The sequence below is a fragment of the Sturnus vulgaris genome, chromosome Z (assembly GCF_052056855.1).
Source record: "Sturnus vulgaris isolate bStuVul1 chromosome Z, bStuVul1.hap1, whole genome shotgun sequence".
Lineage (NCBI taxonomy): Eukaryota > Metazoa > Chordata > Aves > Passeriformes > Sturnidae > Sturnus > Sturnus vulgaris.
Window position 1 is genome coordinate 16,094,502 of NC_142283.1, and position 21,527 is coordinate 16,116,028.

Genomic DNA, 21,527 nt, shown 5'->3' on the forward strand with positions numbered 1-21,527 from the left:
TGAGGAGAGAGGGGCCAGGAAACAGCCAGCCAACAGAGTGGGGTGGGGAAGGAAGGCGGCGTCTCCTTTCCTTCCACCTGCTGACCTTCCTCTTAAGTTTCTTGTTGGGACACGAGTGCTGGAGGGCACAAAGTCACTACTGTGCTCTCTTCAGGTGGGGGGTTGTGGGAGGGATGAAGCTTCCATTTTTTTCTTTGGGGAGCTTGGCTGGGACTTCATCTGGAAGTGTCTTCTTCCTCTCATCAGGAGAGCGAGCTTGAACAGCAGCAGTTGGAGGCACAGGAGCTGCTGGAGCAACGGGAAAAGTCCCTGGCAGAGGTACAGAGGGAGCAGGAGAAAAGCCTGCTGAAGATGAGGCAGGGAGTTGCCATCATGCAACCTGAATAAGAAAAGCTAGAAAGCAGAGCCAGTCAAGAGTCTTGGCTGCCACACAAGTGGTGTGTGGCAAGTTTAAAGCTGACTTCTCTTCGTTTCTGTGCAGCTCCAGTGCAAGAAAAATGAGCTCTTCTGCAAGGTGCGCCAGCTGCAGCAAAAGCTAAAGCAAAGCCAGCAGCAGGTGGAGTGCCTGAGACTGGAGCTGGAAGAGGAGCAAGAGAATGGGCAGGTGAGCCCGACTAGCCAGGTAGCAGAGGGAAGGGCAGCAAGAGGGGCAAGAACTGGCGACCTCAGGAAAGGGGGGCAAGGCCTACTGCAGGCACTGGAAGCACAGAGCCTGGCAGGCTCCAGCGGTGAGCAGCAGGAAGAAGAGTTAGCATGGAAGGGTTAGAGCTGGATAAAGAAGTATGTGGCTGAACGGAAGTGCTTTTGAGAGTGGAACAGGAGAAACTTGAGCATGACGGCAGGAGCCAGTAAGATTCTTCTTGACAGAATTTCAAAGCAGAGCTGCAGGATGCTCAAAGGAAGATGAAGGCAATGGAGAAGAGGCACAAAAAAGACAGGGAAAGGATGCAAGAGATGCAGCTGCAGTACAGGCTGGCTGAAGAAAAGCAGGTGAGTGGAGGGCAGTAGGCACTGCATTCCCGCAACAAGTGCTGTCTCCTCACCTTTCCCCTGCAAAGCAGCAGGTGGATGGGGGCAATGACTCTGGCTGCCATGCTCTGTGGTGTCCATCACAGCTGATCAGAAGGACACTGGCTGGGGCCGCTGAACCTCAGCTGCTGCCCTGGCCAGCGGGGCTAGTGCTGTGGCCAGTGGCCAGAAACCCTCTGAATGTATTTCTGCTGTGCCTCTTAGTGCTCGCTTTGTTTTTTGAGGGCTTTGTTCAGGTGAACATGGCGGCCCACGCAGCTTCTGCACAAGTTGTCTCCATCTGTGGTGAATGCAGACCTCAGAAGGGGGTGAAATGTAAAGTTGCTCTTTCCCTTTCACAGTCTCTAACATGGCTGGCTGTGACAAGCTGGAGTCTCCTGCTGCTTGGCGGGGTTTGACTTGAGGTGCAAGAGTTGAGAGCTCAGCTTGCAGCCTAACACAAGTGTTGTTCCTAAGGGCTTGCTTTTGAAATGCGCAGCCTGGGGCAACTCTTCCAGCCACCGTCCTGACACAAACACCTTTCTTTGTCCCAGATGGATGCGGGCCATGCCATGGAAGCTGCCGCTGCAGCAGCATCCTCCAGAGAAGCCTCCTCTCCACAGCCTGAAAACCCGAGCACCAGCAGCTCGCCCAGCTCAAGCCAGGAGGAAGAGCGGCTGCGCCAGGAGAGAGAGGAGCAGTGCCTGGAGCTGCTGAGTACGTCCTGTGCATTTCTTGTGCGACTGGGCAGTGGGTTGTGTGTGTGCCTCAGCATGAGCTGGACCACGTGTTCCTCCTCACTTTGGTGTCACACAGACATTTTGGACTCCCTAGAGAAGCTGTTGTTGTGCTTGGAGGCAGCCAGGGAGCACTTGGGGCGTTCCTTTTGCCTCTGAGGGCAGCTGGGAGAGGCTGGGCTTTGCCTGTGCTTCCCTATGCAGCAAAAGCAAAAGCGGGGGGAGTGTTTCCCGAGCAGCAGCAAATGCCGCAGTGAATGCTTGTGTGCTAGTCTGGCCAAATGGATCAGAATAGCTGGCTTCCTAGATGGCCCTTCAAGTCCTGACTTGTCACCAGTCATTGCAGACAGAATACTTCAGAGGAATCGATTGGCTGTGGGGCTGGTTTCACCCTGGTGTTGGGTTTATGACCGTTAGTCCTTCTACAATTCCTTCTACAGCTCATTTTGATAGGAATTCTACCTTTTGGTTAGTCCGACCTCCTTGAAAAGAACATCAGGTAACAGCACAAATAAGAGAGGAAGAGGTTATTTCAGTAGACCCCAAAAGAGTGTTGGTTAGGGATTTAAGCACAGAAGCATGAACGGGACGGGCCTGCTGTGGAACGCATCTCGAGCTGTTTTGTTTTCTTTCAAGCATTAGTCTGATTGCACAGGTGGCACAACGGGAAGATGTCAGCACCTCATGTCCTCGGCAGCAGCCGCAGGACGTGATGTTACAACGGCCTTTGAAAGTTTCTTGACCAGTCACAAAAAGCAGAAGCGTATTGACAGTAGTTGCATCTAACCACTATCAGTACCTGTACCTTTGGTTGAGCAATGCTTGCTTACTTTGAATACAATACCCACTTGTAAGCCTTAGAATACAATGCACAGAGCTCCAATATTAAGCTTAGACCTTGCTGATATTTTGCTAGATACAATTTTCTGAAGCTTAAAGAGTTCTTTCAGCCAAGCGTTAATACAATGACCATTGTTCTAGTTATCCTTTCTTTCTACTTTTCATATAACTTTTCTGCTGATTACTGCTTAGCTCTACTTGCAGTTCTGCTGTTTCTGAGGCCTTTTAAGGGTTTCAAGGAATTTAAGAATGAAGGATTTCTGAATTGTAAGGATTGCCACAGAAGAGGTCTTTGTCAAGTGCAGCAAAGGAAGAAAAGCACGGTCCTTTTTTTACAGTCCCTCTTTGATATGTTCGTTGCATGCTTAGGAAATGCATCAAAGAGACTCATCTATGTGGCATGGTCAGATGAAACTGCCTTGCAGGCAATTGTCAGGAGCAAGCTTGCAGCCCCTCTGCTGCATGTCCCTCCGGCCATGGGCACTTTGTCACGGCTAATGCCCAGCCCGTGAATGCTCTTGGAATAGTATGCAGCGGCCTGAATCCCAGCACAGATCATACTCTAGGAAAGCACACCGGGGCCTTGGTGACTCTGCAGTACAACCAACAAAGCTGCTTCTCGGAACCGCTAATAACTGCCAGCGCTGTGCTGTCCCAGATTACCTGGTCAGGTACAGAACACAGCCCGTTTTACTCAGTGTCTGCCATCAGCCGTTGGGACAAAAGGTGGATTGATCTCTTCCTCCATGTGTCTGAACACAGAGACAATCATATTCTGTCTTGAGTGGGGTCAACATCTCGTAAGGGAGCTCGCTCTGGCTCTGGCTTCTTCCCAGTGGTTGTCAGTGCCCATGTGTGGGCTTAGGCAGCCTTTTTGTCATACGTGCCCTGCCACTGATGGCTGATGTGAGTGCAGAGGCTGGAGCCTTCCTTAGCTGTGAGATTTCAGCTGCCAGCCCATTGCTGCAGCTTTGCCTGGACTGGTGGAAGGATCAGCATCTCATTTGGGCAGCTGTCTGTGTCATGGCAGCGCCTGTGGAGCGGCCCTGTCCTTGTCACCCGTCTCAGCTGTGCCCATTTGGGACGATGGGGCACGTGTTCTACGGCCGAGTGCAGGGCTAGTGAGTGCTGCACCTCAGGCTGAAGACGAGCTGTGTAGTTCTTCAGTACAGGGGGAATGGGCAAAATTGTCTTCAGAACTTAGCCTGCTCATAAATGAAGGGGATCCCAATTCTTACAGCCACAGCTCTTGGATTTATATGAGCTGCTGTTCTTTGAATATGTCAAGGCATTTTTTAGGCAAAGTGCTGAGAGGTAGAGAAGGCCCTCTCCTCTCCTAGAAACCACTCCTCAATATTCTATTTGCTCAGCTGAAAGCAGCTGGTGATAAAAATCCATCCCAGATCCCAGGGTGCCTTTAATCTTTGCGAGTATGAAACCTTTGGCTGAATCTCACAAGAGAGTATTTATTCCCGAGAAAGGGAAGACTCATGATTTTTCAGCTCTCCTTCCCGTTTTATAGATGACAACCAGTTGCCTGGGTGCCTGTTCTTTTCTGATCTCTGTTCACTGGGATGGTGTCTCCACGGGCTTAGTTTTTTCTCAAGGTAACCCGTCAAAGGAGTGTGGGGAACCTGACTCCATGCAGGCCACGTGTGCTACAGAGCTGCCTGTCTTGCTGGGGCTCTTGTTGTCGTTGTCGTTGTTGCCATGGTTGTTAGCCAAGTGACCATAAATTGCTCATAGTTCCAGAGAGTGGAGCTGCGTTTGAGATCTCCTGGAAGTCAGGAACTCTGTTTTGAAGTTTGCTTCTTGCATTTGTTTTCTTTCAGGGCATGTTGTGAGCATGGGGAATCTGGAAAAGGAATACACCGGATGGGAAGTTATTGGCAGTGGGTGAGTGCAGCCACACTTACTTCTACAGAACCATGGGCCAGCTGTTTTGCTGGTGTAATATCAAGTGGGAAGTCAGGCAAGCTGCAGGCATCTTCGGACCCTGGCTTTAGATTGTCTCTGTCTCAGTACTGACCACTGGGCATCATCAAAGAGAACTGGATGCTGACAATGTCTTGCCTGCCTCAAGGAGCAGGACCTGGAAGCCCTCCTGTTCCTCGAGTGCATGGCACCAGTTTGCTTATTTTCTGAGGAGATATGGTTTTGTATGATTCAAAGTACTACGGCCACACTGATTCAGGAAGAAAAAACTCATGAGAGCAGCTTCCCACATGATAGGTGTCAGATAAGAGCTCTCAGTAGTATTTCTTTACATTATTTTGCGGAAAACAATATTCAGCCGTCAGGACAAGAAGAAAGGCTGCGTTGCGTTGCCTGAGTTTTGTAGAGAGAATCAAAAGAGAGTGGTGAGAAGGCCCAACAAGACTGTGTGTTTCAGTGCCTAGAAAGGCTCGAGACAGGCACAGACAGAAAAAAAAGGCAAAGAAAACCCCTGCCTCCATAATCTAGTGTGTACATTTGGGATTTGTCGCAGCCCTTTGTCTTCCTTTTGGATCCGCTTATCTCTTGTGCATGCTGCGTGGCAGAGGGCTGCTGGGCTGCTGTGCTTTTAGCTAAAGAATAGATGAACTCTTGTGTTTGCAAAACAATGCAGGCAGCAGAGTGCTCCTGCCTGGGCAGCCTTTTGCTCCTCAGCACTCAATCGCTTCTCTGTTTTTGCCGCTGTTCTGTTTCTAGGAGTTTTGGAACCGTTTATAAGGCCTTTGAAGCTGCCACAGGACGAGCGGTAAGTGCCAACAGCCCATGAATATTTTGCAACCCTTGAGTGCTTTTCCCTTGTGATGTTATCTGTGGCCAGAGCTGTGGGCTGCCTGTCTTGGCAGCCAAGGCTGTCGCTGCATTTTGAAGAGACTTTGTCCTTCCTACCTGCCTGAATGAGTGCAAGGATGGCAGTGGTATCTTTCAGAGAAGGACACACCTGCTTGGATTTACAGGATAAATATGCATAGATTAGCTGCTGGCAACAGCCATCATTCTGGCCCAATTCCTCTTTAGCCGAGGTTCAGACACAAATAGCATTTCCCATTGTTTTATATCACATGGTTCAGTTGGAAAATATAATGCAAGACCTAAAGAAAGAGAGATCTTGTCTGGGGAGCACTTTTGCTTTTCACACCTAAGGAACCTGGTACACACGCACACACTCACACACACACACACACGCACACACCCCAACCTACACACACAGAGATCGATGAGAAAAAGCTGATGAAGAGCCTTAAAGAACACAGCCTTGTGTTGGTCCTGTGTCGGTGACATCCCATTACAGAGATGCTGTTTGTACTGCACAGTACAAATAGGGGTGTTTTGGAGAGTCCCAGTGCTCTTTGGGGCTAAAAGTTGAAAGTCGTGAATTCTCATTTCTGCCTCTCAGCAAACACAACTCCATCGTCCTGGTAATTGCTTTATCCACCTACAGTGCTGTGCTCAGGAACCGCACTTGGAGGGAGGTCTATAAGGCGTCCAAAAGGCCTAAAGCCCGCTTATACCCTGGGGTGTGTCCATAGTGTACCACAGAAAGGGTTCTTCCTTTTTAAATCCACTAAAGAACTACAAGTTTAAACTGTGACAAGAATGTTCTTCAGTGATGCAAAATGCAAACGGAAGAAGTTAGGATGTGCTAGGATTGTAACTCTATTTTGAGTCGTCTTGGAGTTCTTTTTGGACAGCATTTTGTCCCTAATGTATACGTGCGCTTTGGTGCACAGTCAAGAATGGCAGCAGTTTCTGAAACGCTGCTCAAAGCCCCTAGAAATGCTAATGTATTTTCAGTGGTTTCCATTTCTTTTCACAACAGAGCAAAGAGCAAAATTGAGGAAAATTGCTTTTGACTCACAAAACGTGTGTAAATGAGAATAGTGGTGATAAACAAGGGCCATTTGAGAATTCTGTGTGTGCAGAGAGTGTTGTTGTTGCTTTGTGGTTGATGTTGAGAGTCCCTTTCAACTGAGGGCACAAGGCGTCCTGGCTCGCCAGCGTGTGGAGAAAGAGGCTCTTGTAATGTCTGTTCCTAACGGCTCCCAACACGGTTGTAGGTGGCCGTAAAGCAAATTGATCTCCAGCACCAGGGCTGCGAGGAGGTTTTAAAAGAACTGCTGGTGATAAGGGAAAAGAAGAACCCCAATATTGTTACCTACCTAGAAAGGTAAGTAGTTCTGGTCTTTTTCTGGCAATGTTCGTTTCCATACTTGCAAGGCAGAGGTTTAAAAGCTCTTTACTCACTGGCAGAAAATTGATCTTTCTACGAACATCAGTCCACTCCTGTAGCAGGCATAGGAGGAGATTGCATTTTGTCCTCATTCGTGGGTCCTGCAAGAGACAGCTTGAAGATGGTCCTCAGAAGCGTGGCTCTCTTACTGAGCCAGCAGCTTGCACGTTCACTCGCTGCATGTTCTTTTGCTGTTTCGGGGTGTGATTTTTTCCGGATGTTGGAGGAGGAGGAGGTCTGGGAAACCAACACAGAAATGATTTCCCATGCACTGTTTTCACTATTTTCCATTGCCTTGCATGCCAAAAGACTAGGCTAAGAGAAACATCATTTGCCAGGTTTGAAATGGTTTTTCCTGTTTGTGACTGTCCTCTATGCAAGGTTTTCCAAAGGGTGTTGGCATTGCTGCACACCCCCGTATCGTGGGTAAAAGCTGTGAAAACCGTGTCTCCTCGTTGCTGGAATTAATGGTGGGATTTGTGTATGAAGATGATGAAGCAGCTGCTGGGATGTGTCTGCTTCCAGATTTATCTTTGCCATGGCAAAAGTGACTTTTTTCCCTGCTTGCCACCTGAGCCGTCTCCTTCTGTGCGGATGTGCGTTCCTCATTGAGACGGCACAGATTGCAAGCACTGGATAGTCTAGGTGGAGCGTGTCTTCATTTCATTCCATCCTCATTTACGTGTGACCTGGAAACAAAACTCTACTGTAGGCATTTCTTCGGTGCAGCAATTTAACTGTGCACATTCAGCCCCACGCTGTTGTTTTCATCTTCCAGCTACCTGGAAAATGGGGATGTCTGGCTGGTGCTGGAGTACATGGACGGAGGCTCTTTAGCTGCAGTGGTGAGCCAGAAAAGGATGGTTGTAGGACACATAGCAACTGTCTGTCGGGAGGTAAGGGATCCTGCTTGTACTTTGGATGCCTTGGACAGGCTCGTCCTTTGAAAGCGCTGCTAAGTGAGTGATTCCGTGTTCAGAGCTTGCTTTCTGTGCTGCTCTTATTGTTCAGAGAAGAGCGAGCATCTGCACTGCACTGCCTGCCGGTGTCCCTGCCCTTACTATAGTCTGCTAATTTCTCTTATCTACTGGTGTTGAGCTCTGTCTCTTCTTCATTTTCATTTTCTGCCTGTAATTGCAAAGAACTGAATGCAGAAAGCTTCTGGATGTGCCAGTTTTAAACCAACAGCAAAGGCAAAGAGAGACTCTGCTATCACAGGTCTCAGCTTCAAAGGATGGCATGGCACCCACCATGCTGCTTGCTGCTGAAAACTGACACATGAGCTACTTCGACCCTCGTCCTGTGGTCTCCCGCCCGACAATGATCCCCTTGGTACCTGAGGCAGGGACTTTTCCTTTTTTGGAAAACCGTTGCTTGTCCTCAGGATGGGGAGAGCGCATTCGCTGTAGCAGCAGTCATTGCACTGGCTTTGCAGGGCACAGTCTCCTGCAACGACTGATGTTTCCCCCTCAGAAAGGAATGTGCCTTCCCTTGGAAAGATGCTGCTCTCCTAGGGATGCAGCGGCAAGCTCTTCCTCTTGGCAGCACTCACTGTTCCTGTGACATCTGTCAATCTTCAGGAGCAGTTTCCTTTAAAGCGTGTGATGACGTCGGATCAGGCCAACTTTTGTCCTCCTCTTTCTTTTTTCTCTCTCAGTGCCTGCAAGGCCTGGCTTTCCTTCATGCCAACCAGGTGATCCACAGAGACATCAAAAGCAGCAACATCCTTCTGGGCCGGGACGGCTCCGTCAAGTTAGGTGGGTGTTCCTGCTCAGGAGCCGCTCCCCGGGGAGGCAATGTGGGGCTGCTTTTGAGTGGCTGCCAGGTGCCCGGCAGTGGTGCTGGTGAGAGTGCACAGGGCACTGCTGCAAGCTCAGGACGCAGCTGCAAGGTGCTGAGAGGTCTAGAAAGGAAACAAGGTGTCAAGAGTAGCTTTGCTTTGTGCTTTGTGCTCCTTCCGGAAGGAGGGAGTTACAGTGTAAACCACCAGGTGAATGAAGAAAAGCCACGGTGTGAATAGTGGGGGGGCGGGGTGTTGCTAAGTGGACAGTTGCCCATGTCCTTGGCTGCAGCCCTGAGGAAGGAGAGCACAGCTGCTTTTGCAGCTGGATTCCGCACTGCATTCTGAGACTTAGAGAGAGGAACTCTTTTCCTTGGTTTCCTCCTTGAAGCAGTGTTTGTTTTTCTCCTCAGCTGATTTTGGCCTCTGTGCTGTGCTCGTCCCTGAGCGCAGCAAACGGAGGTCGATGGTCGGGACCACCTGCTGGATGGCGCCCGAGGTTGTGAGAGGAGAGCCATACGGCCCCAAAGTGGACACCTGGTCCCTTGGCATCGTGGGAATAGAAATGGCCAAAGGAAGGGCTCCTTATATTTGGAAAACCCAGGACACGGTAAGGTGCAAATACGCTCAGATGCCGCTGTTCTACTGCTCTGTCACAACGGGATTGGACAAAATCCCATTCCCACAGCTGGAACTGGTTCCACCAAGGCCCACTTGTCAAATGTCCCTGGGGCCCACATAAACTTCCAAGGCAAGACCTGTTGAAGGTTGGAATAGCTGGCGCTGCATTGAGGCCTTTTTTATTCTGGTTGGGAAGGTTCATCTCTTACCATCTGCTAGGCAAGAAATTGCCACTGCAAACTGCAGCGTAAAATATGGGCTCAAGGTGAGCACTTAAGGATGTGGAAAGATCACACAGAGTTCTTGTGTTTCCATTTACTTCAGGCCAAATACCTGATAGGCAAGCGAGGGGCACCGTATCTGCACAAGCTCAGGCTACCCTCTGGCTTGTGTGAATTTCTGGGCTGCTGCCTGCAGATGGATGTGCACAGGCGAGGCTCTGCCGAGGAACTTCTGCAGGTACAATGCAAAGCGGCTGCAGCCAAACAGCTGCTCCCTGTCAGGCTTTGCTCCTCGGCCAAACTCCAGGGCATTGGATGGGCTTCCCCATAATAATCTCCTCTCTGGGCGCTTTTCAAATGAAAACCAAGTAGGATCCAGGACTAGTTGAGGTTAGAATGGACCAGTGAAGGTCATTTAGCCTAAACTCCCTGCCACTGGCAAGGGAATCTTCAAGTAGGTTAGGTTGCTTAGAGCCCCAGCCAACATGTCCTTGAATGTTGCCAAGTGTGGGGCACCTCCCAGCTCTCTGGGTAAGCTGTGCCAGCATTTCAGCACTCTCCTGGTAAAGAGTTTCTTCCTTAGAGGCAATCTGAATGGACTCTCTTTTAGCTTGGCATCATTCCCTCTTGTCCTGTTGTAATGGGCCCTGCTAATAGATGTATCCCCATCTTTCTTAGAAGTCCTTCAAATATTGAAAGGTCTCCCCAGGGCTTGCCCTTCTGCAGGCTAAGCAAGCCCAATCCTCATCGCCGTTCCGGAGGACAGCTCCCACCTTCTGGTCATTTGCAAGGCCCTCTTTTGCTCTTGGGTGGTGGATTCAGGTTTACCTGGTAGCAAAGGAACTGAAGTACTGTAGTGCTGGGGATGAAGGCCTGAAGTGGGGCTTGAAGAGCACAGCAGAAGCAATCCCTGCCAAGCGGTTCTCGATTGGTCTGTGGGAAGAGAGGGGCGGTGGGAGGCTGACTGTGAGCATCCCAGGGCACCCAGCTTGCTCCTCCTGCTCCACTCTTCGAGCTTTCTGCCAGCCAAACGGGGACAGCTGAGCAGGATTTGTGCCAGCCCCATGCACTGCCTGGCCCACTCAAGTCGATGAGAACTGCTGCAGCTTTGCTGCCAGGTTTTGTGGCAGACAGGAGCTGGTGACTGGGCCACTTCCTTAGCTGCCCCTGCTGTGGAGGAAGATGGCAGGCAGCACAGGAGGGGGGGCATGCCAAGGCAGGCACTGCTCTTCCTGCAAGCCAGAGCTGAGTCCATCTGCACTCTGCCACTTGTGTCTGTGTGTTTCTGGCGCTAGAGGAATCCAGCTTGAGCCTCTTAGAAGGTCAGCTTGGAAAATCATGGTTCCTTTTTCCTTTGTGTCTTTTAAATTGGTTTCTTTTGTTTCTGTTTCCTTTGGACAGCATCCATTTCTCAAATTAGCGGAGCCTCTCTCCAGCTTCTTCTGAAGCCCGATTGCTGGCATCCCTGCAGCAAAGTAATGAAGGAAGCAGAGGAGATGGCAGGGACCACTTCAGCACTTTGAGAGCACAGCTCTGAGAGCAGGCAGAAATGTTGAGGAGAGAGGGGCCAGGAAACAGGCAGCCGTGACTGCGGGAAAGGAATGTGACATCTCCTTTTGTCCCATCTGCTGATCCTCCTTCCAAATTTCTGATTAGGACAGCATTGTGGGGGGGGGCACAAAGCCATGACTAATGTGTAATTTTCAGTTGGGGCTTTGTGTGGTGCATGAAGGTTCTGCTGATTATCTGGGGAGCCTGGCTGGGGCTTCACCTGGATCTTGTCTTGGTTTGAAAGACAAGTAGCTGCTAAGAAAGGTAGGAGCCTCTCTTTAAAATGGAGAATGTAAAATTATTATAATTTTGGAATTCAGGGGACACTCAGGCAAAGATATGGGGATAGGGATAACAGTTTTTTGCTAATATATCTAACAAGACAAAAAAAAAACCCAACAAAACAAAAGCAAACGAAAACAAAAAAAACAGCTATGAAATTAAAACCAAACAGAACAGGATCCCAGTTCCAGTCCTTCTCGGCCACAGGCATCCTTCCCCGTGGTGCAGTTACCAGTGGTGGACAGGGGCAGATCCCATGCAGCTGCAGGGGTGCTGGGAGTGATGGCGGCAGTACTGTGGATGGGAAAGGGATGGAGGAGAGACTTTGCACACAGCGCCGGTCCCGGTGCTCAGCAGGGTGCTTGGAGATAGCAGACTGAGGTGAGAAGGCAGCAGTGCGTGGTCTAAGAGCCAAAAAAGATGGCTCCCAGCATTGGGATGGCGGGGGATGGTGGGTAGCAGCAGCGGTCGTCCTCCTCTGACTCCACAAGCAAACGGGAGCGAACCCGTGCCTCCCCATCTCCTGTTCTGGCTTCTGATCTCGCAGTTTTTCCCCACTTCCTCCGCCCCCCCTTTCCCCTGCCTTTCTCCTGCCACTAGCCACCCATGCTAGGTCCTACCCAACAAATTTCTTAGCATAACAATGGGGAAAATTCCACAGAGAGAAAAGGGAAAAAATCAACCCCCAACAAAGTGTCTTCCTCCCCTCACCAGGCAAGCAAGCAGGAACGACAGAGTTCAGAGGCACAGCAGAGGCTGGCGCAGAGGGAAAACTTCCTGGCTGAAGTACAGAAGGAGGAGGAGGAGGAGAAAAGGCTACTTGAGATGAAGGAGGACGTTGCCACTGCAATATATGATATAATGTAATTCGTGGATAGTTGTAAATTAATGCGGAATAAGCAGTTTTGGTATGAATAAAGTAACAAAGGAAACTCAGAAACCGAAAAGAGAACGACGGATGAAAAGGACGCAGATTGCTTCATCACAACATTGTAACAGCCAACAAAAGCAGGACAGCCCAGATTAACAGGTGAATAGGCGTGGCCACAGAGATGGCTCACTCCAAAACCGTCCAGGCAACACCCAAACGATGAGCTCCCAACAAGCACCCGCGATTAAGATAACAGAACCAGAAAAAATACATCTCAATACCAGCTTCCAGTAAACCAAAGCCTGCCTTCGTCAGAATTCATCATCTCCCAGCAAAACGCAGAGAAAGAAAACCACATGAATATGCAAAACGACAAAAGGAGACCAAGACCTCTGCTCCTGGCTAGGAAAAGCTGTATATAAACTGGACTGACACAGCGTTTTTGTGAACATTGGGGGATCCGGTGCGGTAGAGTTCGGATGGTAGCGTGTTAACACGGCGCTGATCCCGGGGTCGGCATTGCTCTTTGCAATTGTGGCTGTCGTGGACCGTATCCTGATCATGAAATAAAGTATCGCTTATTTTTGATTATACTCAATTCCGATGAATATCTTTATTATTTATAACACTGCTAAATCAGCCCGCAGCACAGCAGCAGGGGAAAAGGCCTGTCAGCTGTGCAGGTGCGATAAGCTGCCATCAATGCACAGGAAAACTGCATTTCATCTTTATGAGGGAGAGGAAAACTGGTTTAGCAGCAGGAGAAGGAGGAATTATGCTCTTGAACTTTCCTTCTTTCTCTCTGTCAATTACAGGCAGATCTCTGTGGCTCATAGGTGTGCCCGTGACTGGTAGCAAAAGGGGGAATCTCCAGGGCCACATCCAGGTTTGGCCCATGAGATATTAGGAGTGGGAGAGTAGCCCTGGGTGGTCTCACCTCTAAACTGTGGGGAGACTGTGTCTTGGAGGTAGGTGCCATAGCCAAAGTCCATCCTTTCAGTCTATCTGGTGGCCAGGTCCAGGAGGATGTTTTTGGGTTTGATGTCGTGGTGCAGGACCTTACAGCTGCTGCACGGCCTCCAGCACCTGGCAGAACAGCCCCTGCACCACCTCTCAGACAGGAACCCACCACCAGAACGAAATCCATGATGTCCTGAGACTGCACTGGGCACTTGATCACCAACAAGACGCTGTCAGAGAGCTCAAACCAATCCAGGAGCTGAACAACACCATGGAGCCCAGTGGATACCTTGTCCAAGATCTTGATTTCCAGAGACGCACGGATGCTGTTGTGCTGCGGGAAGACCATGATGCCATCAGTGGGGCTGATGCCATGCCATTGGTCTGGAATCCAGCACTGGATGCCCTGCTCCCTCTGCTGAGCCCACGCTGCTGTCCCTCGAGGCTTCCTGGCGGCTTCCACATTCCCGGGCCTCGGCTTTCCCCGCCCATCACAGCCAGTTTCTACTGCTGGTCCCGGTCCCTCAACAGTTCTGTCCAATGACGGATGCAATCCCGCAACACACAATTGATGGCCACCTGCTAGCCAAGGGGAGCAGCGGGCTGAGTTTGCAGCCAGCTCTGCCGAACCCCATCCTCGTCCACCTTCCTCCTCCTCCCCCGACCCCCGCCCAACCCCCCACTCACCGAGGCGCCGTCCCCGAGTAGACGCTGCCGAAGCCGCCGCGCCGCAGCATTGAACCCAGGCGGTGTCGCTCCTGCAGGGCCTCCTGCGCCTTCCCTGCGGGCTGTCGGCGGTAAGCCCGGGTCCACGAACGGCCCCCGACCGTCCCCCAAGGCCCCCGGGACGGGCACCCCCGTCTGAACGGAGCACTGGAGCCTCGGCCTCGGCGGCCATCACACCGAGTTTCTGCCGCTGGCCCCGAGAGCGACCGCCCCGCGCGCGTCCTCCGCGGGCCCCGAGAGGAGTCGGAACCGGAGCCAGGGCCGAGGCCGGAGCCGGGCACGGAGTCACGACAGGCGCAGCCCAAGGGATGGCGATGCTGCCCAAGTCCCAGCTACTGATGCCCGCCCAGCAGCGCCACGGGCAGCAGGGCAAGGGCCGGGCGAAAGCGAGACCGCGGCGGGACTGCGGGGCTGGTGAGGGCGCAGCCCCGCCCGGGGCTGGGACAGGCCGGGAGCATGGCCTGGCCTGGAAGGTGGACAGAGAGACCCGGAGTGGGAGGGGTAGAGCAGGACAGGGAGACCGGGACAGGGTGCGGGACAGTGGCACAGGGACAGAAGGAACTAGAGCAAGAGACGCCGAGGGTGAGCAGAGTCGTCGCTGCCGCTGCTGCTGCTGAAGCGCCGGCACCGTTTGTCCCATCCCCGCTCGGCCGCGCGCGCCCCGGGGCGGCTCTGGCCACTTGGCTCCGGGGCCGAAGCGGGCTCGGCCGGAGGCACGGAGCGGCTCCTTCTTCCTCCTGCGACGACGCCAAAACCACCGACTCGTTTAGCCGCTTCTTTAATTTCCGTCCACCCTGCAACTTTCCCCTGGTGCTCGCATCCCCCGGGCCTCATCCCGCCCGCTCGACCCGCACTGCCACCTCTTGCTCACAAGCAAAGCGCTGTGCGCACATTCCCCTGCAGCATAACAAAGTGCTGAATGAGGAGCCTGCCCGTGCCAGGCAGAGCCAGCCGCGTGGCAGGGCAGAGCAGCAGATGAGGAGGGAGAAATCCAGGCCCTGCGGGGCAGCCATGCTCCCCCGAGCGCTCGGGGTGTGGAGGCGAAGCGGCGCCCGGAGCTGCGCTCTCCTGTCCAGTGCTGCTCGTGTTCCCTTGTCCGCTCCCAGGTGAAAATCGGAGACTGCGGATACGATGAAAAGAAAAGCATTGATCCGCTCTTCTTGCCGCCGTTCGGATGCCAATCCGATAGAGCAGCTCAGCTCTCAGCCGGCTCCCTCCTCCATTGCCAATCCAGCACTTTCACACTGGAGCAAAGGTCCTCTCTGCTGAGAAAATGCCAGCTGGTTTATTTCTCCTGCTGTTTATTGACACGGGTAGGAAACCAGAGCAGTTGAATCCCCAGTCTGTGTAAACACGTTAACTTTGCCACCTTAATCCAAGGCAAAGAGTCTTGAGCTGTGCACAATGGCACACAAATCACCTTTGTTGAAGCTGTGTATTGTCACTGGTGAGGGTAAAATATACACGCAGATCCTATTCCCTCTCTCTAGAACTCACACTCGACCAAAGCACTGTATACTTTGGAGATCTTACATTTGCATGTTTCTTGTGTTTCCAGCATTGCTTTCAGAGAAAAAGAAGGGAAGGCAAATTGTGTGTAGAGTGTATATAACATGGTAAGTCATAGGTCTTAGAATTGAGAGGAATTTGGAATTAACGTGATGTAGAACTTGTGCAACACGGAAAAGGGGAGCATATAAATAAAGAAATTCATGTATGTGAACATCTTCAATTGTTGCTTTCCATTTTCATTTCACTTTGGGAAAGCTGTTTCCGTTTTCCAAGAATCTTTTGAACAATCATGTTTGCTCTTTTCAAACTCAGTTCTTTACTGGAGAGCTACGCTGAGCTTCTGTGGCACACAAGATGTGCCACAGCGTCTTTTGCAGCTTTTCTCGGCTTTCAACACTGTGTGTGCAGCAAGACTCTTGCAGCAAAGCAGGACAAATGTTTTGAGAAAATGTTTTACAACTTGTCCTTTCTTTTCCTTCTGGACTGGAGAGTTGTGCCATTGGCTAGGTTTTCATTTAGACTATTGTGCCCTTGGAAAAGAGGAGGTGGTACTAGGACTTGTTAGGGAATACAAGCCTGGGTGAACTCAGAGGAAGCAGCTGCAGAGCCTGCAGCCAGAAGGAGAGAGTTGTGCCATAGATAATCATTCAAACACCTCCAAGTACATCTTGAAAGTGACGTGGAATGTGAAGATGCTCTGACAGAGGTAGTTGGTTTCTGTGTTCAGTTCAGATGGTTCTGCAGTTTGTGCCTTGGTACAAATCAAGAGTACAATCAATTCCTTAGAAGCACCAGAAGAAGCATGATCCAACAGGGACGACAACTGAAAGAATTTGAAAAGGACAAATGCAGGGAATGACTTGGTTATCTTTAGCTGTAGAAGGGTAACCTTTTCTCAGAATTCCTATGATATTCTCGATGCTTTTGACCTTCTTAACGAGGCCCTTTGCATCCTAGATCTGTCAGGAAGTGTGAACCCAGAGATTGGGTGACTGCGGAAAAGATGACCTGTTCCTCTGCAGTGACACTGAGGGCGAAAGAGGAGCGGGGAGCCTGAGCACTCTGTGCACATAAAAATTCAGATCCCATTTGCCACGTGTCAGTGGCTGGGCTGAAGCGCTTCATCATGGCAGGACTCCAGCCCCAGCATCTTCAACCACAAACGGCAAGTGCTGCCTGATCAGAAACCTGCAGCTCTGCACTGCACCAAAGCTTTGCAGTGTACCAGCCAAAGCTGCCACTTACAGGTTCAGCATGCTCCGGATCTGGACTGACAGCCCATGGATATTTGTTGTCCTTTGCCTCCCCTTCAGCCTCTGGAGGAAGAGAGCGAGCCCGAGGAGGTTCTGCTGCTGGTGTGGTGCTCTGCAGACAGACAGCAGTGTGAGGGACAGGGAATAACCTGTCATTTAGAACCTTCTTTCTCCGCAGCTCTATCTACAGCTGTCCTAAGGAGGAATAATAAGGAAGTTTTGACGGAACCGGAAGTCTAAGTCTTTAAAATAAACTTCAAATGCGTTAATGAGACCCATTAGACAGTACTATGGATGGTTCTGAATGAGACATTCCACCCTGGCTGCAATAAATTGGTAAAATTCTGTCTGAAGGTCTAAACCTGATTTATTTGATTAAAGCCTCTGAAATGGAAAATTTGTAAACACATCGCGATCCCTTTCCTCCTAGTGATGTGGACACTGAAGTTTCACAGAGGCTTCTGGTTTCACGGGTGAAGTCAAGGCAAGCAGTGCTACTCCTTGCTGCTGGTGCTCTGCCAGAGAGCCCCGGCTGGGCAGGGATGGCACCCACTGTGCCGTGGGCTGTTCCTCCCAGCAGAGCTGGGCGGTGCTTTTGAGGCAGTAGTGACAAGAGGCGGGAGAAGGAAGGGCCCTTTTCCTGCGCCAGCAGCTATGTAGACGCCAGGGCCACGTTCAGGGCAGAGCTTGGGTCCGCACAAAGGAAAGCAGAGGGAGAGGGCAGGAAAAGGCTTCCTGTCAAGCCTTCTTTGGTGTGTGAAAAGAAGGGAGCCGAGTGACAGGATGAGCAGCAGGGCCCGAGGCCTCCTCGGTGCCTGCAGGGAGGGGCGGCTGCCGCTGGGGGGCGCCATGGGAAGGGAAGGCCCCTGCTTGGGGCGGGCGGGGCGGGGCAGCCGCCAGGGGGCGCCTGGGGCGGGACCCCTCCGTGAGGGGGGAGAGCGTCGGGCAGCTGCGAAGCAGCGCGGAGCCCCAGACTGTGGGGACTGTGCGTCCCCAGCGCACGGCGCCGGGGCCTTGGACAGCGCCAGGGCAGGGACAGCTTCAGCGCGGGCTGACGAGGTAGGCAATCTCCCCGTGGAGCGCGGCAGTTAGGGAGTTTTGATTCCCAGACCTGCGCTGAGCTGGCAGGCCACAAAGCCTCCTCAAGTGCCTCCTGTCCAGGCTTCGTGCAATGCCTTTGCTGGCAGGCTCCAATCAGCCAGGCTGGCGGCAGGCTTGGCTCATGTTACAAAGAGCTGCCGACCACAATAAAAAAAGAGAAAACCCAAACCAGAAGGGGAGTGTTACTTCCCAGGCTGAGCTCCTCACAGGTGGAGGCAAGATTCCTCAGCTTCCCAGAAAGACGCAGAAATAGGGCATGAGGGCACTCTGTGCCCCATACCTTCATGCCCAGGACCTTGCCATTGCAGGCCTGGGAATGCTGCTTGCTGTCACAAGGCTTTGTTCCTTCCAGGAAAATCCAAAGACTCACTTAGGTCCGTCCTTTCTAAACCCTGGCCTGGGTTAATTGTCATAAAGATGAGCAGTGTAAGCCGTTCCTCAGCAGATGCCAATCTCTCTAAGAAATGCTGGATTTTGGCCCAAGTGTTGTTGTCAAGAGCACTGAAGTTCAGGATTTCAGGAGCAAGACAAGAGCAGGCAGCTTGGCAGGCCTCCAGCATCTCAAGCACTCACCTGCCTTGCAAATTCCTCTGCTTCCTGTAGCCATGGGCTAAACTCCTGTTCTTGACCTGCGGCCTTCTCCAGTTACCCATGGCACTGGCACCTGTTTGCTCCTTGCTGTGGCACATTATGAGAAGGTCTAGAAGAAAATGACGCAGGAGAATTCCACAGAACCTGCACTTTGTATCATTTGCCATGTATGCTGCTTGCAACTCTCCCCAGCAGCCATGGAGTTTGCAGTTCTGTGAGCTATGCGGTCCATAAAAGAAGAGACCAAGTTAGCTGAGGAAAACGGGGATCAATCTACTCGGCTCCTGCAGGCCAGAAATGAGAGTGCAGCAAAGGACTGAAAAACAGAGCACTACGCAGCACGCATCCATATCCACCATGGGCAGGACAGAGACTGAAAAGCCACATCCATGGAGGAATCTGACCTTGCAGGTTTCCCACAAGCCCAAGGGAGTGGGTTTCTGCAAAAGTCTCAGGAGTGCCTTAGTGTTGGACAGAGAACACTGTCAAGAGAAGGGCTGGCTTGGGAGCTGGTGGAAGTGGAGGGAACGGGCAAATGCGCCCATGGCTGCACCCACACGGTGAGGGCCACTCCAAGGGCACCCCCTGCTATGCACAGGACATGGGCACAGCCCTGCGCAGTCCTTGCCATATGGACAACACCAATGCTGCTCCAGTGTTAGGCAAACACATATGGGTGGTTTGTTATTTGGCTGTTTTTCTGCACTAAGGTTTTCCTTCTTCCTTCAGCAAGTCCTTCACTTGGTGGCTGATGTTACCCCTGCAGTAAGGGAGTGGGAATGACAGGCATTAAAACGTAGGGAACTGTCTGGGATATTAGCATAGCGTGATTTCATCCATAGTATTTAAGCAAGTGTTCTTAGTTTAGTCAGAAGCATTGGTGGCCAAAGTAGTGGCTGTGTGTGCTTGGTGTCTGTTTTGCTTTCCTCTTGGATCCTTTGAGCTATGGCTTATGGACTGCAAGAGGGTTTTGTGCTGCCTCGGCACAGAGGAGAACTTTCTGGGCTTCTCTTTTGTCTTAGCTGTGGAGGAGGTTCGGTCGCTAGGCACAAATTCACAGAGTAACCTAGAGCGACGCTATTGTGATGTCAGCGGAGGGCTGCCACGTCACAGCATTGTCAGCTGCAGGTTGCCCTGATGCACACAAGGCATCAGCCTTCAGAGCAGCTCCTGGCGTGCTCATTGCAGGAGGATCCTCTCTTGAGGTGTTCTCCGGCAGTAGTGTGTGCCCTGAAAAGGGAGTCTTTTGTTTTTTGCCTGCTCTTGTACGAGTCTGCAGACTCACACAGGCATCCTTTTGTCTTTTTTTCCTCTTTTCCTTGCACAGTCCGGGGACTTGTGCAAGAGGATTTCTTTCCCATTTTTGTGTTTTGTTTCCCAATCCACGGACTTGAGCAGCCCTGCTGAAATGATGGAGCAAGTCCGTAGAGCAGTTGGCAGGGTTTTTACCTCAGTGTCATCCCGCAAAATTTTTAATGGTCTGAGACGTAAGTAAAAGTTTTTTCCCCTCGGGCAGCACATTGAAACAAAAGTGCCATAAAAATGCCATATGTTTGCTAAAGCTCCTGCCAAGGGCTTCAGCAGGAAGAAGGGGGTGTCTCCTGCCCAGCAGGGTGTGGGCAACTTCCAAAATACAGACTGGGAGAGCTTTGGAGGCATCTTTCTAAAAACTCTGCGGTTCTCTCCAGAACCGAGGGAAAGCACCTTTTTTCTGCATTCCATCCTTAAAGGATGTGCCTGTCTAACTGCACCCTCTGTGCGTGCTACAAGAGCGATGGGCTCTGCGCTGAAGGGCAAAGTGCCGAGCAGTTTGTGTGTCCTCCTGAACCCCGGAGCTGGGCCTGTGCTGTGTCTGAACAGAACGGCACGTGCTAACAGGGGTTTGGGGAAGCTTTTCTGGGGAATTGTTGACAGCAAGCGTGTGGGAAATACGGCATACACTTCACAAAAATGATTTAAAACTGTCCAGGAAAAAGAGAGGAGAAAAAAGCAGCTTCGGCTGTAGGGTTGACAATGAGCTACAATGTAGGCACTGACTGCTAAGGAACAATTTGCATTTTCTCAGCCAGTTATCTTGTTCCTTAGTGGCAAGGCCAAGCAACAGGTAGACACAGCCTAGGGTATTGCCCCATACCCTTGCTTGCTGTGCAAAAGGAGTGTTGCTCGTGGAGCGATGGTGTGCAAGAGAAATGCTGTATGCTTGGGTGGCCTTGTTCTGTGGGATTCCTGTGCACAGAGAGTTTCTAAGAGCACCTGGTTCCTTTTCCCTCTCCCCTGGCAGGTCGCCTAAGACGTGGAAGGACTCAAGTCCATGTTTTGGTGAGTGGTCTGGGCACCTGTGACAATGCTGGTGTCTGAGAATTGTGGAGCAAGCTGTGGGCTTGGCCTGTTGCAGTAGAGCACCACTCTGACAGGAAAGAAAGGGAGAACGAAAGAAAGAGAGAGGGAAAGAAAGAAAGAGAGAGAGAAAGAAAGAAAGAGAGAAAGAAAGAAAGAGAGAAAGAAAGAAAGAAAGAAAGAAAGAAAGAAAGAAAGAAAGAAAGAAAGAAAGAAAGAAAGAAAGAAAGAAAGAAAGAAAGAAAGAAAGAAAGAAAGAAAGAAAGAAAGTTCACGTCAATGTCTGTGTGAGCGCTACCACCAAGATTCCATCAGTTTCCTCCTCATCCATTGAAGACATTTTAACTAATGAAAGTCAGCTTTTGCAGACAGGATGCTGCATGCTGATTGTAGCCAGGCTGAGATATCTCCTTCAGAAGCATATGCAGTCCTGTCCAAAAATGAATCTCATCACCCCTCCTGATCTGAGTTTTAATGACTGAGTGTCGCACTTGAATCCAAATTCATGACTTCTCCTTACGATGGCTAGGGATAGGGCTCAGGAGAAAGAAGGTCCTAAATGACAGGTTACTCCCTGTCCCTCACACTGCTGTCTGTCTGCAGAGCACCACACCAGCAGCAGAACCTCCTCGGGCTCGCTCTCTTCCTCCAGAGGCTGAAGGGGAGGCAAAGGACAACAAATATCCATGGGCTGTCAGTCCAGATCCGGAGCATGCTGAACCTGTAAGTGGCAGCTTTGGCTGGTACACTGCAAAGCTTTGGTGCAGTGCAGAGCTGCAGGTTTCTAATCAGGCAGCACTTGCCGTTTGTGGTTGAAGATGCTGGGGCTGGAGTCCTGCCATGACGCAGCACTTCAGCCCAGCACTGACACGTGGCAAATGGGATCTGAATTTTCACATGCAGGCATCATTTTC

The 21,527-nt window shown here is 51.2% G+C and overlaps 1 protein-coding gene across 1 annotated transcript; it reads left to right on the forward strand.

The window, feature by feature from the left end:
- Positions 1 to 492: 492 nt before the first annotated feature.
- On the forward strand, positions 493 to 12,731 carry LOC148219703 (serine/threonine-protein kinase PAK 3-like). Its single transcript, XM_088156993.1, has 7 exons — positions 493 to 990; positions 1,563 to 1,725; positions 4,418 to 4,481; positions 7,586 to 7,703; positions 8,465 to 8,564; positions 9,001 to 9,197; positions 11,977 to 12,731. Exons 1-7 carry the CDS (start codon positions 904 to 906, stop codon positions 12,127 to 12,129), a joined length of 882 nt encoding a protein of 293 aa, XP_088013119.1. The 5' UTR covers positions 493 to 903; the 3' UTR covers positions 12,130 to 12,731.
- Positions 12,732 to 21,527: the final 8,796 nt, after the last annotated feature.